Below are 14878 nucleotides of genomic sequence, written 5' to 3' on the forward strand. Positions count from 1 at the left end.
AGGTAACTTTATTCCTGGTCTGAGTTATCCTCGGTGCTGTTGCGTTGGGCGTGACTCAAAGCAAGAGTGTGGATATTTTCCGTTCTAGAGGACAGCCTTTGTGAGCTGTGGTTCTTTCCCTGCAGAGTTGCGCTGCCCCTCCCCTCCAGCCATTGCCAACGGGAAGCCCCGAAGCCAGGCCGGGACCGTGTTCACCAGTGGAATGTCTGTAACTTACAGCTGTGAGCCTGGCTATTCCCTTACTGGGCAGGCATCTCTTAACTGTATGGCATCCGGAACTTGGAGCTCTCCTATCCCTCGATGTGAAGGTGTGCTTAGTTCTGTTACCTAGAGTTATGAGGCAGCTGCTCTGAGCATGGGTTTTAACGTGAAAGACGAACTCACCCCGTAAGAGAATTCAGAGCAGGGAATTAAAGCTCCATTGAATTAGACACGTTGTCAAATAAGTTTTTCATAAAATAAAGGCACTGGACGCACACTGCACTCTTGCACACTTTATGCAATCACGTGGACATGCACACCCGCACACGGCCACACACAGAGGAGTCAAGTATTTTGAAAAAGCAACTGTGAGTATCAATAGGCGAGCTTGTTATGAATTAGAAATAAGCTAGCCCCTAATCCCCACCTCCCCTCGTGCATGCAGACGGAAACATACACCTCTGGCTCAATTCTTACAGTTATTGAACACTGAATTAACAGGGAAGATTTGCAGTGTGTGTGTTCAAAAGGCCAACAGGACTGTACAGTTAAGCAGCAAGTACAAGCAGTAGGTTCCAGACTCGGACCCCTCAGAGGTAACTGTGCTTCCAGCACTGATGTCTGTCAAGGAAAGATCTGCCTCTTTTCATGACACAGAGAAGCAATATGATGCCCCGGGGATGTGATTTTAGGCAGTTGGCCTTTGTATATTTTCACTTTAGAGGTTAAACAGAAAACAGTAACTTCTTCCCAGACACTCGTAGGCAGCCAGAGCAGAGCAGAAGCATGAAGCACCCAGTAAACACCACTGCTTCCCAGGCAGGTGACACCATCTGCACCTTTTCAGTTTCAGAGGTTCTCTGCCTTGCCCCACAACTCCAGAATGGAAGACAAGTAGGTGGATATGACCCTGTCCACAGACCCCGGGAGAGGGTGAGGTTGGAATGTGATCCAGGCTACACTCTGAATGGCAGCCGTGAGATCGAGTGCCAAGATGATGCAACCTGGGATCCCCCTGTTCCAGTCTGCGTAGAGGGTAAGCGTGAATCAAGGCTGAGTGGTGGGGAACTGTGATGGTCAGTCTCGGGTTGGAATGGAATAGGTCAGTCGGAGGTAGTAGGTAACTTTATTCCTGGTCTGAGTTACCCTCGGTGCTGTTGCGTTGGGCGTGACTCAAAACAAGTGTGTGGACATTTTTCCTCCTGGAGAACAGCCTTTGTGAGCTGTGGTTCTTTCCCTGCAGAGTTGCGCTGCCCCTCCCCTCCGGCCATTGCCAACGGGAAGCCCAGAAGCCAGGCTGGGACAGTGTTCACCAGTGGAATGTCTGTAACTTACAGCTGTGAGCCTGGCTATTCCCTTTCTGGGCAGGCATCTCTTAACTGTACGGCATCTGGAACTTGGAGCTCTCCCATCCCTCGATGTGAAGGTGTGCTTAGTTCTGTTACCTAGAGTTATGTGGCAGCTGCTCTGAGCATGGGTTTTAACGTGAAAGACGAGCTCACCCCTGCAAGAGAATTCAGAGCAGGGAATTTAAGCTCCATTGAATTAGACACGTTGCCAAATAAGTTTTTCATAAAATAAAGGCACTGGATGCACACTGCACTCTTGCAGACTTTATACAATCACGCACACACACAGAGGAGTCAAGTCTTTTGAGAAAGCAACTGTGGGTATCAATAGGCATGTTTGTTATGAATTAGAAGAGCTAGCTCCTAACTCCCACCTTCCCCACAGGTGTGCAGCTGGATGCATACAGCTCTGGCTCAGTTCTTACAGTTATTGAACACTGATTTAACAGGGAAGATTTGCAGTGTGTGTGTTCAAAAGGCCAACAGGACTGTACAGTTAAGCAGCAAGTACAAGCAGTAGGTTCCAGACTCGGACCCCTCAGAGGTAACTGTGCTTCCAGCACTGATGTCTGTCAAGGAAAGATCTGCCTCTTTTCATGACACAGAGAAGCAATATGATGCCCCGGGGATGTGATTTTAGGCAGTTGGCCTTTGTATATTTTCACTTTAGAGGTTAAACAGAAAACAGTAACTTCTTCCCAGACACTCGTAGGCAGCCAGAGCAGAGCAGACGCATGAAGCACCCAGTAAACACCACTGCTTCCCAGGCAGGTGACACCATCTGCACCTTTTCAGTTTCAGAGGTTCTCTGCCTTGCCCCACAACTCCAGAATGGAAGACAAGTAGGTGGATATGACCCTGTCCACAGACCCCGGGAGAGGGTGAGGTTGGAATGTGATCCAGGCTACACTCTGAATGGCAGCCGTGAGATCGAGTGCCAAGATGATGCAACCTGGGATCCCCCTGTTCCAGTCTGCGTAGAGGGTAAGCGTGAATCAAGGCTGAGTGGTGGGGAACTGTGATGGTCAGTCTCGGGTTGGAGTGGAATAGGTCAGTCGGAGGTAGTAGGTAACTTTATTCCTGGTCTGAGTTACCCTCGGTGCTGTTGCGTTGGGCGTGACTCAAAACAAGTGTGTGGACATTTTTCCTCCTGGAGAGCAGCCTTTGTGAGCTGTGGTTCTTTCCCTGCAGAGTTGCGCTGCCCCTCCCCTCCGGCCATTGCCAACGGGAAGCCCAGAAGCCAGGCCGGGACCGTGTTCACCAGTGGAATGTCTGTAACTTACAGCTGTGAGCCTGGCTATTCCCTTACTGGGCAGGCATCTCTTAACTGTATGGCATCCGGAACTTGGAGCTCTCCCATCCCTCGATGTGAAGGTGTGCTTAGTTCTGTTACCTAGAGTTATGAGGCAGCTGCTCTGAGCATGGGTTTTAACGTGAAAGACGAACTCACCCCGTAAGAGAATTCAGAGCAGGGAATTAAAGCTCCATTGAATTAGACACGTTGTCAAATAAGTTTTTCATAAAATAAAGGCACTGGACGCACACTGCACTCTTGCACACTTTATGCAATCACGTGGACATGCACACCCGCACACGGCCACACACAGAGGAGTCAAGTATTTTGAAAAAGCAACTGTGAGTATCAATAGGCGAGCTTGTTATGAATTAGAAATAAGCTAGCCCCTAATCCCCACCTCCCCTCGTGCATGCAGACGGAAACATACACCTCTGGCTCAATTCTTACAGTTATTGAACACTGATTTAACAGGGAAGATTTGCAGTGTGTGTGTTCAAAAGGCCAACAGGACTGTACAGTTAAGCAGCAAGTACAAGCAGTAGGTTCCAGACTCGGACCCCTCAGAGGTAACTGTGCTTCCAGCACTGATGTCTGTCAAGGAAAGATCTGCCTCTTTTCATGACACAGAGAAGCAATATGATGCCCCGGGGATGTGATTTTAGGCAGTTGGCCTTTGTATATTTTCACTTTAGAGGTTAAACAGAAAACAGTAACTTCTTCCCAGACACTCGTAGGCAGCCAGAGCAGAGCAGACGCATGAAGCACCCAGTAAACACCACTGCTTCCCAGGCAGGTGACACCATCTGCACCTTTTCAGTTTCAGAGGTTCTCTGCCTTGCCCCACAACTCCAGAATGGAAGACAAGTAGGTGGATATGACCCTGTCCACAGACCCCGGGAGAGGGTGAGGTTGGAATGTGATCCAGGCTACACTCTGAATGGCAGCCGTGAGATCGAGTGCCAAGATGATGCAACCTGGGATCCCCCTGTTCCAGTCTGCGTAGAGGGTAAGCGTGAATCAAGGCTGAGTGGTGGGGAACTGTGATGGTCAGTCTCGGGTTGGAATGGAATAGGTCAGTCGGAGGTAGTAGGTAACTTTATTCCTGGTCTGAGTTACCCTCGGTGCTGTTGCGTTGGGCGTGACTCAAAACAAGTGTGTGGACATTTTTCCTCCTGGAGAACAGCCTTTGTGAGCTGTGGTTCTTTCCCTGCAGAGTTGCGCTGCCCCTCCCCTCCGGCCATTGCCAACGGGAAGCCCAGAAGCCAGGCTGGGACAGTGTTCACCAGTGGAATGTCTGTAACTTACAGCTGTGAGCCTGGCTATTCCCTTTCTGGGCAGGCATCTCTTAACTGTACGGCATCTGGAACTTGGAGCTCTCCCATCCCTCGATGTGAAGGTGTGCTTAGTTCTGTTACCTAGAGTTATGAGGCAGCTGCTCTGAGCATGGGTTTTAACGTGAAAGACGAGCTCACCCCTGCAAGAGAATTCAGAGCAGGGAATTTAAGCTCCATTGAATTAGACACGTTGCCAAATAAGTTTTTCATAAAATAAAGGCACTGGATGCACACTGCACTCTTGCAGACTTTATACAATCACGCACACACACAGAGGAGTCAAGTCTTTTGAGAAAGCAACTGTGGGTATCAATAGGCATGCTTGTTATGAATTAGAAGAGCTAGCTCCTAACTCCCACCTTCCCCACAGGTGTGCAGCTGGATGCATACAGCTCTGGCTCAGTTCTCACAGTTATTGAACCCCAAATTAACAGGGAAGATGTGCAGTGTGTGTTCCAACGGCCAACAGGACTGTACAGTTTAAGAACAAGTACAAGCAGTAGGTCCCAAACTAGGACCCCTCAGAGGAAACTCTCCTGCCAGCACTGCTGTCTGTCAAGTAAAGATCTATCCCTGTTGATGACACAGAAAAGCCATATGATGCCCCAGGAGAGGTGATTTTAGGCAGTTAGCCCTAGTCTATATTTATGTTAGAGGTTAAAAACAAAACAGTTTCTCCCCAGACACTGGTAGGCAGCCAGAGCAGAGCAGAAGCGCGAAGCAACCACTAAACACCACTGCTTGGTGGGCAGGCTGACACCTTCTGCACCTTTTCTCTTTCAGAGGTTCTCTGCCTCGCCCCACAACTCCAGAATGGAAGAGAAGTAGGTGGATACAGCCCTGTCCACAGACGCAGGGAGAGGGTGAGGTTGGAATGTGATCCAGGCTACAGTCTGAATGGCAGCCGTGAGATCGAGTGCCAAGATGATGCAACCTGGGATCCCCCTGTTCCAGTCTGCGTAGAGGGTAAGCGTGAATCAAGGCTGACTGGTGGGGAACTGTGATGGTCAGTCTTGGGTTGGAATGTAATAGGTCAGTCGGAGGTAGTAGGTAACTTTATTCCTGGTCTGAGTTATCCTCGGTGCTGTTGCGTTGGGCGTGACTCAAAGCAAGAGTGTGGATATTTTCCGTTCTAGAGGACAGCCTTTGTGAGCTGTGGTTCTTTCCCTGCAGAGTTGCGCTGCCCCTCCCCTCCAGCCATTGCCAACGGGAAGCCCCGAAGCCAGGCCGGGACCGTGTTCACCAGTGGAATGTCTGTAACTTACAGCTGTGAGCCTGGCTATTCCCTTACTGGGCAGGCATCTCTTAACTGTATGGCATCCGGAACTTGGAGCTCTCCTATCCCTCGATGTGAAGGTGTGCTTAGTTCTGTTACCTAGAGTTATGAGGCAGCTGCTCTGAGCATGGGTTTTAACGTGAAAGACGAACTCACCCCGTAAGAGAATTCAGAGCAGGGAATTAAAGCTCCATTGAATTAGACACGTTGTCAAATAAGTTTTTCATAAAATAAAGGCACTGGACGCACACTGCACTCTTGCACACTTTATGCAATCACGTGGACATGCACACCCGCACACGGCCACACACAGAGGAGTCAAGTATTTTAAAAAAGCAACTGTGAGTATCAATAGGCGAGCTTGTTATGAATTAGAAATAAGCTAGCCCCTAATCCCCACCTCCCCTCGTGCATGCAGACGGAAACATACACCTCTGGCTCAATTCTTACAGTTATTGAACACTGAATTAACAGGGAAGATTTGCAGTGTGTGTGTTCAAAAGGCCAACAGGACTGTACAGTTAAGCAGCAAGTACAAGCAGTAGGTTCCAGACTCGGACCCCTCAGAGGTAACTGTGCTTCCAGCACTGATGTCTGTCAAGGAAAGATCTGCCTCTTTTCATGACACAGAGAAGCAATATGATGCCCCGGGGATGTGATTTTAGGCAGTTGGCCTTTGTATATTTTCACTTTAGAGGTTAAACAGAAAACAGTAACTTCTTCCCAGACACTCGTAGGCAGCCAGAGCAGAGCAGACGCATGAAGCACCCAGTAAACACCACTGCTTCCCAGGCAGGTGACACCATCTGCACCTTTTCAGTTTCAGAGGTTCTCTGCCTTGCCCCACAACTCCAGAATGGAAGACAAGTAGGTGGATATGACCCTGTCCACAGACCCCGGGAGAGGGTGAGGTTGGAATGTGATCCAGGCTACACTCTGAATGGCAGCCGTGAGATCGAGTGCCAAGATGATGCAACCTGGGATCCCCCTGTTCCAGTCTGCGTAGAGGGTAAGTGTGAATCAAGGCTGAGTGGTGGGGAACTGTGATGGTCAGTCTCGGGTTGGAGTGGAATAGGTCAGTCGGAGGTAGTAGGTAACTTTATTCCTGGTCTGAGTTACCCTCGGTGCTGTTGCGTTGGGCGTGACTCAAAACAAGTGTGTGGACATTTTTCCTCCTGGAGAACAGCCTTTGTGAGCTGTGGTTCTTTCCCTGCAGAGTTGCGCTGCCCCTCCCCTCCAGCCATTGCCAACGGGAAGCCCCGAAGCCAGGCCGGGACCGTGTTCACCAGTGGAATGTCTGTAACTTACAGCTGTGAGCCTGGCTATTCCCTTACTGGGCAGGCATCTCTTAACTGTATGGCATCCGGAACTTGGAGCTCTCCTATCCCTCGATGTGAAGGTGTGCTTAGTTCTGTTACCTAGAGTTATGAGGCAGCTGCTCTGAGCATGGGTTTTAATGTGAAAGACGAACTCACCCCGTAAGAGAATTCAGAGCAGGGAATTAAAGCTCCATTGAATTAGACACGTTGTCAAATAAGTTTTTCATAAAATAAAGGCACTGGATGCACACTGCACTCTTGCACACTTTATGCAATCACGTGGACATGCACACCCGCACACGGCCACACACAGAGGAGTCAAGTATTTTGAAAAAGCAACTGTGAGTATCAATAGGCGAGCTTGTTATGAATTAGAAATAAGCTAGCCCCTAATCCCCACCTCCCCTCGTGCATGCAGACGGAAACATACACCTCTGGCTCAATTCTTACAGTTATTGAACACTGATTTAACAGGGAAGATTTGCAGTGTGTGTGTTCAAAAGGCCAACAGGACTGTACAGTTAAGCAGCAAGTACAAGCAGTAGGTTCCAGACTCGGACCCCTCAGAGGTAACTGTGCTTCCAGCACTGATGTCTGTCAAGGAAAGATCTGCCTCTTTTCATGACACAGAGAAGCAATATGATGCCCCGGGGATGTGATTTTAGGCAGTTGGCCTTTGTATATTTTCACTTTAGAGGTTAAACAGAAAACAGTAACTTCTTCCCAGACACTCGTAGGCAGCCAGAGCAGAGCAGAAGCATGAAGCACCCAGTAAACACCACTGCTTCCCAGGCAGGTGACACCATCTGCACCTTTTCAGTTTCAGAGGTTCTCTGCCTTGCCCCACAACTCCAGAATGGAAGACAAGTAGGTGGATATGACCCTGTCCACAGACCCCGGGAGAGGGTGAGGTTGGAATGTGATCCAGGCTACACTCTGAATGGCAGCCGTGAGATCGAGTGCCAAGATGATGCAACCTGGGATCCCCCTGTTCCAGTCTGCGTAGAGGGTAAGCGTGAATCAAGGCTGAGTGGTGGGGAACTGTGATGGTCAGTCTCGGGTTGGAATGGAATAGGTCAGTCGGAGGTAGTAGGTAACTTTATTCCTGGTCTGAGTTACCCTCGGTGCTGTTGCGTTGGGCGTGACTCAAAACAAGTGTGTGGACATTTTTCCTCCTGGAGAACAGCCTTTGTGAGCTGTGGTTCTTTCCCTGCAGAGTTGCGCTGCCCCTCCCCTCCGGCCATTGCCAACGGGAAGCCCAGAAGCCAGGCTGGGACAGTGTTCACCAGTGGAATGTCTGTAACTTACAGCTGTGAGCCTGGCTATTCCCTTTCTGGGCAGGCATCTCTTAACTGTACGGCATCTGGAACTTGGAGCTCTCCCATCCCTCGATGTGAAGGTGTGCTTAGTTCTGTTACCTAGAGTTATGTGGCAGCTGCTCTGAGCATGGGTTTTAACGTGAAAGACGAGCTCACCCCTGCAAGAGAATTCAGAGCAGGGAATTTAAGCTCCATTGAATTAGACACGTTGCCAAATAAGTTTTTCATAAAATAAAGGCACTGGATGCACACTGCACTCTTGCAGACTTTATACAATCACGCACACACACAGAGGAGTCAAGTCTTTTGAGAAAGCAACTGTGGGTATCAATAGGCATGTTTGTTATGAATTAGAAGAGCTAGCTCCTAACTCCCACCTTCCCCACAGGTGTGCAGCTGGATGCATACAGCTCTGGCTCAGTTCTTACAGTTATTGAACACTGATTTAACAGGGAAGATTTGCAGTGTGTGTGTTCAAAAGGCCAACAGGACTGTACAGTTAAGCAGCAAGTACAAGCAGTAGGTTCCAGACTCGGACCCCTCAGAGGTAACTGTGCTTCCAGCACTGATGTCTGTCAAGGAAAGATCTGCCTCTTTTCATGACACAGAGAAGCAATATGATGCCCCGGGGATGTGATTTTAGGCAGTTGGCCTTTGTATATTTTCACTTTAGAGGTTAAACAGAAAACAGTAACTTCTTCCCAGACACTCGTAGGCAGCCAGAGCAGAGCAGACGCATGAAGCACCCAGTAAACACCACTGCTTCCCAGGCAGGTGACACCATCTGCACCTTTTCAGTTTCAGAGGTTCTCTGCCTTGCCCCACAACTCCAGAATGGAAGACAAGTAGGTGGATATGACCCTGTCCACAGACCCCGGGAGAGGGTGAGGTTGGAATGTGATCCAGGCTACACTCTGAATGGCAGCCGTGAGATCGAGTGCCAAGATGATGCAACCTGGGATCCCCCTGTTCCAGTCTGCGTAGAGGGTAAGCGTGAATCAAGGCTGAGTGGTGGGGAACTGTGATGGTCAGTCTCGGGTTGGAGTGGAATAGGTCAGTCGGAGGTAGTAGGTAACTTTATTCCTGGTCTGAGTTACCCTCGGTGCTGTTGCGTTGGGCGTGACTCAAAACAAGTGTGTGGACATTTTTCCTCCTGGAGAACAGCCTTTGTGAGCTGTGGTTCTTTCCCTGCAGAGTTGCGCTGCCCCTCCCCTCCGGCCATTGCCAACGGGAAGCCCAGAAGCCAGGCCGGGACCGTGTTCACCAGTGGAATGTCTGTAACTTACAGTTGTGAGCCTGGCTATTCCCTTACTGGGCAGGCATCTCTTAACTGTATGGCATCCGGAACTTGGAGCTCTCCCATCCCTCGATGTGAAGGTGTGCTTAGTTCTGTTACCTAGAGTTATGAGGCAGCTGCTCTGAGCATGGGTTTTAACGTGAAAGACGAACTCACCCCGTAAGAGAATTCAGAGCAGGGAATTAAAGCTCCATTGAATTAGACACGTTGTCAAATAAGTTTTTCATAAAATAAAGGCACTGGACGCACACTGCACTCTTGCACACTTTATGCAATCACGTGGACATGCACACCCGCACACGGCCACACACAGAGGAGTCAAGTATTTTGAAAAAGCAACTGTGAGTATCAATAGGCGAGCTTGTTATGAATTAGAAATAAGCTAGCCCCTAATCCCCACCTCCCCTCGTGCATGCAGACGGAAACATACACCTCTGGCTCAATTCTTACAGTTATTGAACACTGATTTAACAGGGAAGATTTGCAGTGTGTGTGTTCAAAAGGCCAACAGGACTGTACAGTTAAGCAGCAAGTACAAGCAGTAGGTTCCAGACTCGGACCCCTCAGAGGTAACTGTGCTTCCAGCACTGATGTCTGTCAAGGAAAGATCTGCCTCTTTTCATGACACAGAGAAGCAATATGATGCCCCGGGGATGTGATTTTAGGCAGTTGGCCTTTGTATATTTTCACTTTAGAGGTTAAACAGAAAACAGTAACTTCTTCCCAGACACTCGTAGGCAGCCAGAGCAGAGCAGACGCATGAAGCACCCAGTAAACACCACTGCTTCCCAGGCAGGTGACACCATCTGCACCTTTTCAGTTTCAGAGGTTCTCTGCCTTGCCCCACAACTCCAGAATGGAAGACAAGTAGGTGGATATGACCCTGTCCACAGACCCCGGGAGAGGGTGAGGTTGGAATGTGATCCAGGCTACACTCTGAATGGCAGCCGTGAGATCGAGTGCCAAGATGATGCAACCTGGGATCCCCCTGTTCCAGTCTGCGTAGAGGGTAAGCGTGAATCAAGGCTGAGTGGTGGGGAACTGTGATGGTCAGTCTCGGGTTGGAATGGAATAGGTCAGTCGGAGGTAGTAGGTAACTTTATTCCTGGTCTGAGTTACCCTCGGTGCTGTTGCGTTGGGCGTGACTCAAAACAAGTGTGTGGACATTTTTCCTCCTGGAGAACAGCCTTTGTGAGCTGTGGTTCTTTCCCTGCAGAGTTGCGCTGCCCCTCCCCTCCGGCCATTGCCAACGGGAAGCCCAGAAGCCAGGCTGGGACAGTGTTCACCAGTGGAATGTCTGTAACTTACAGCTGTGAGCCTGGCTATTCCCTTTCTGGGCAGGCATCTCTTAACTGTACGGCATCTGGAACTTGGAGCTCTCCCATCCCTCGATGTGAAGGTGTGCTTAGTTCTGTTACCTAGAGTTATGAGGCAGCTGCTCTGAGCATGGGTTTTAACGTGAAAGACGAGCTCACCCCTGCAAGAGAATTCAGAGCAGGGAATTTAAGCTCCATTGAATTAGACACGTTGCCAAATAAGTTTTTCATAAAATAAAGGCACTGGATGCACACTGCACTCTTGCAGACTTTATACAATCACGCACACACACAGAGGAGTCAAGTCTTTTGAGAAAGCAACTGTGGGTATCAATAGGCATGCTTGTTATGAATTAGAAGAGCTAGCTCCTAACTCCCACCTTCCCCACAGGTGTGCAGCTGGATGCATACAGCTCTGGCTCAGTTCTCACAGTTATTGAACCCCAAATTAACAGGGAAGATGTGCAGTGTGTGTTCCAACGGCCAACAGGACTGTACAGTTTAAGAACAAGTACAAGCAGTAGGTCCCAAACTAGGACCCCTCAGAGGAAACTCTCCTGCCAGCACTGCTGTCTGTCAAGTAAAGATCTATCCCTGTTGATGACACAGAAAAGCCATATGATGCCCCAGGAGAGGTGATTTTAGGCAGTTAGCCCTAGTCTATATTTATGTTAGAGGTTAAAAACAAAACAGTTTCTCCCCAGACACTGGTAGGCAGCCAGAGCAGAGCAGAAGCGCGAAGCAACCACTAAACACCACTGCTTGGTGGGCAGGCTGACACCTTCTGCACCTTTTCTCTTTCAGAGGTTCTCTGCCTCGCCCCACAACTCCAGAATGGAAGAGAAGTAGGTGGATACAGCCCTGTCCACAGACGCAGGGAGAGGGTGAGGTTGGAATGTGATCCAGGCTACAGTCTGAATGGCAGCCGTGAGATCGAGTGCCAAGATGATGCAACCTGGGATCCCCCTGTTCCAGTCTGCGTAGAGGGTAAGCGTGAATCAAGGCTGACTGGTGGGGAACTGTGATGGTCAGTCTTGGGTTGGAATGTAATAGGTCAGTCGGAGGTAGTAGGTAACTTTATTCCTGGTCTGAGTTATCCTCGGTGCTGTTGCGTTGGGCGTGACTCAAAGCAAGAGTGTGGATATTTTCCGTTCTAGAGGACAGCCTTTGTGAGCTGTGGTTCTTTCCCTGCAGAGTTGCGCTGCCCCTCCCCTCCAGCCATTGCCAACGGGAAGCCCCGAAGCCAGGCCGGGACCGTGTTCACCAGTGGAATGTCTGTAACTTACAGCTGTGAGCCTGGCTATTCCCTTACTGGGCAGGCATCTCTTAACTGTATGGCATCCGGAACTTGGAGCTCTCCTATCCCTCGATGTGAAGGTGTGCTTAGTTCTGTTACCTAGAGTTATGAGGCAGCTGCTCTGAGCATGGGTTTTAACGTGAAAGACGAACTCACCCCGTAAGAGAATTCAGAGCAGGGAATTAAAGCTCCATTGAATTAGACACGTTGTCAAATAAGTTTTTCATAAAATAAAGGCACTGGACGCACACTGCACTCTTGCACACTTTATGCAATCACGTGGACATGCACACCCGCACACGGCCACACACAGAGGAGTCAAGTATTTTGAAAAAGCAACTGTGAGTATCAATAGGCGAGCTTGTTATGAATTAGAAATAAGCTAGCCCCTAATCCCCACCTCCCCTCGTGCATGCAGACGGAAACATACACCTCTGGCTCAATTCTTACAGTTATTGAACACTGAATTAACAGGGAAGATTTGCAGTGTGTGTGTTCAAAAGGCCAACAGGACTGTACAGTTAAGCAGCAAGTACAAGCAGTAGGTTCCAGACTCGGACCCCTCAGAGGTAACTGTGCTTCCAGCACTGATGTCTGTCAAGGAAAGATCTGCCTCTTTTCATGACACAGAGAAGCAATATGATGCCCCGGGGATGTGATTTTAGGCAGTTGGCCTTTGTATATTTTCACTTTAGAGGTTAAACAGAAAACAGTAACTTCTTCCCAGACACTCGTAGGCAGCCAGAGCAGAGCAGACGCATGAAGCACCCAGTAAACACCACTGCTTCCCAGGCAGGTGACACCATCTGCACCTTTTCAGTTTCAGAGGTTCTCTGCCTTGCCCCACAACTCCAGAATGGAAGACAAGTAGGTGGATATGACCCTGTCCACAGACCCCGGGAGAGGGTGAGGTTGGAATGTGATCCAGGCTACACTCTGAATGGCAGCCGTGAGATCGAGTGCCAAGATGATGCAACCTGGGATCCCCCTGTTCCAGTCTGCGTAGAGGGTAAGTGTGAATCAAGGCTGAGTGGTGGGGAACTGTGATGGTCAGTCTCGGGTTGGAGTGGAATAGGTCAGTCGGAGGTAGTAGGTAACTTTATTCCTGGTCTGAGTTACCCTCGGTGCTGTTGCGTTGGGCGTGACTCAAAACAAGTGTGTGGACATTTTTCCTCCTGGAGAACAGCCTTTGTGAGCTGTGGTTCTTTCCCTGCAGAGTTGCGCTGCCCCTCCCCTCCAGCCATTGCCAACGGGAAGCCCCGAAGCCAGGCCGGGACCGTGTTCACCAGTGGAATGTCTGTAACTTACAGCTGTGAGCCTGGCTATTCCCTTACTGGGCAGGCATCTCTTAACTGTATGGCATCCGGAACTTGGAGCTCTCCTATCCCTCGATGTGAAGGTGTGCTTAGTTCTGTTACCTAGAGTTATGAGGCAGCTGCTCTGAGCATGGGTTTTAATGTGAAAGACGAACTCACCCCGTAAGAGAATTCAGAGCAGGGAATTAAAGCTCCATTGAATTAGACACGTTGTCAAATAAGTTTTTCATAAAATAAAGGCACTGGATGCACACTGCACTCTTGCACACTTTATGCAATCACGTGGACATGCACACCCGCACACGGCCACACACAGAGGAGTCAAGTATTTTGAAAAAGCAACTGTGAGTATCAATAGGCGAGCTTGTTATGAATTAGAAATAAGCTAGCCCCTAATCCCCACCTCCCCTCGTGCATGCAGACGGAAACATACACCTCTGGCTCAATTCTTACAGTTATTGAACACTGATTTAACAGGGAAGATTTGCAGTGTGTGTGTTCAAAAGGCCAACAGGACTGTACAGTTAAGCAGCAAGTACAAGCAGTAGGTTCCAGACTCGGACCCCTCAGAGGTAACTGTGCTTCCAGCACTGATGTCTGTCAAGGAAAGATCTGCCTCTTTTCATGACACAGAGAAGCAATATGATGCCCCGGGGATGTGATTTTAGGCAGTTGGCCTTTGTATATTTTCACTTTAGAGGTTAAACAGAAAACAGTAACTTCTTCCCAGACACTCGTAGGCAGCCAGAGCAGAGCAGAAGCATGAAGCACCCAGTAAACACCACTGCTTCCCAGGCAGGTGACACCATCTGCACCTTTTCAGTTTCAGAGGTTCTCTGCCTTGCCCCACAACTCCAGAATGGAAGACAAGTAGGTGGATATGACCCTGTCCACAGACCCCGGGAGAGGGTGAGGTTGGAATGTGATCCAGGCTACACTCTGAATGGCAGCCGTGAGATCGAGTGCCAAGATGATGCAACCTGGGATCCCCCTGTTCCAGTCTGCGTAGAGGGTAAGCGTGAATCAAGGCTGAGTGGTGGGGAACTGTGATGGTCAGTCTCGGGTTGGAATGGAATAGGTCAGTCGGAGGTAGTAGGTAACTTTATTCCTGGTCTGAGTTACCCTCGGTGCTGTTGCGTTGGGCGTGACTCAAAACAAGTGTGTGGACATTTTTCCTCCTGGAGAACAGCCTTTGTGAGCTGTGGTTCTTTCCCTGCAGAGTTGCGCTGCCCCTCCCCTCCGGCCATTGCCAACGGGAAGCCCAGAAGCCAGGCTGGGACAGTGTTCACCAGTGGAATGTCTGTAACTTACAGCTGTGAGCCTGGCTATTCCCTTTCTGGGCAGGCATCTCTTAACTGTACGGCATCTGGAACTTGGAGCTCTCCCATCCCTCGATGTGAAGGTGTGCTTAGTTCTGTTACCTAGAGTTATGTGGCAGCTGCTCTGAGCATGGGTTTTAACGTGAAAGACGAGCTCACCCCTGCAAGAGAATTCAGAGCAGGGAATTTAAGCTCCATTGAATTAGACACGTTGCCAAATAAGTTTTTCATAAAATAA

The 14878-nt window shown here is 49.5% G+C and overlaps 1 protein-coding gene across 1 annotated transcript; it reads left to right on the forward strand.

Annotated features, from left to right (window-relative positions):
* The first annotated feature begins 987 nt into the window (after positions 1–987).
* Positions 988–14746, forward strand: LOC142001738 (complement receptor type 2-like). The gene is made up of 14 exons (XM_074977258.1): positions 988–1237; positions 2253–2534; positions 3572–3853; positions 4965–5147; positions 6185–6466; positions 7504–7785; positions 8801–9082; positions 9290–9472; positions 10120–10394; positions 10695–10800; positions 11513–11695; positions 12733–13020; positions 14052–14326; positions 14612–14746. The coding sequence occupies exons 1-14, from the start codon at positions 988–990 to the stop codon at positions 14744–14746; spliced, it is 3288 nt and encodes a 1095-aa protein (XP_074833359.1).
* Positions 14747–14878: the final 132 nt, after the last annotated feature.

This window comes from Carettochelys insculpta, chromosome 26 (genome assembly GCF_033958435.1).
Source record: "Carettochelys insculpta isolate YL-2023 chromosome 26, ASM3395843v1, whole genome shotgun sequence".
NCBI lineage: Eukaryota > Metazoa > Chordata > Testudines > Carettochelyidae > Carettochelys > Carettochelys insculpta.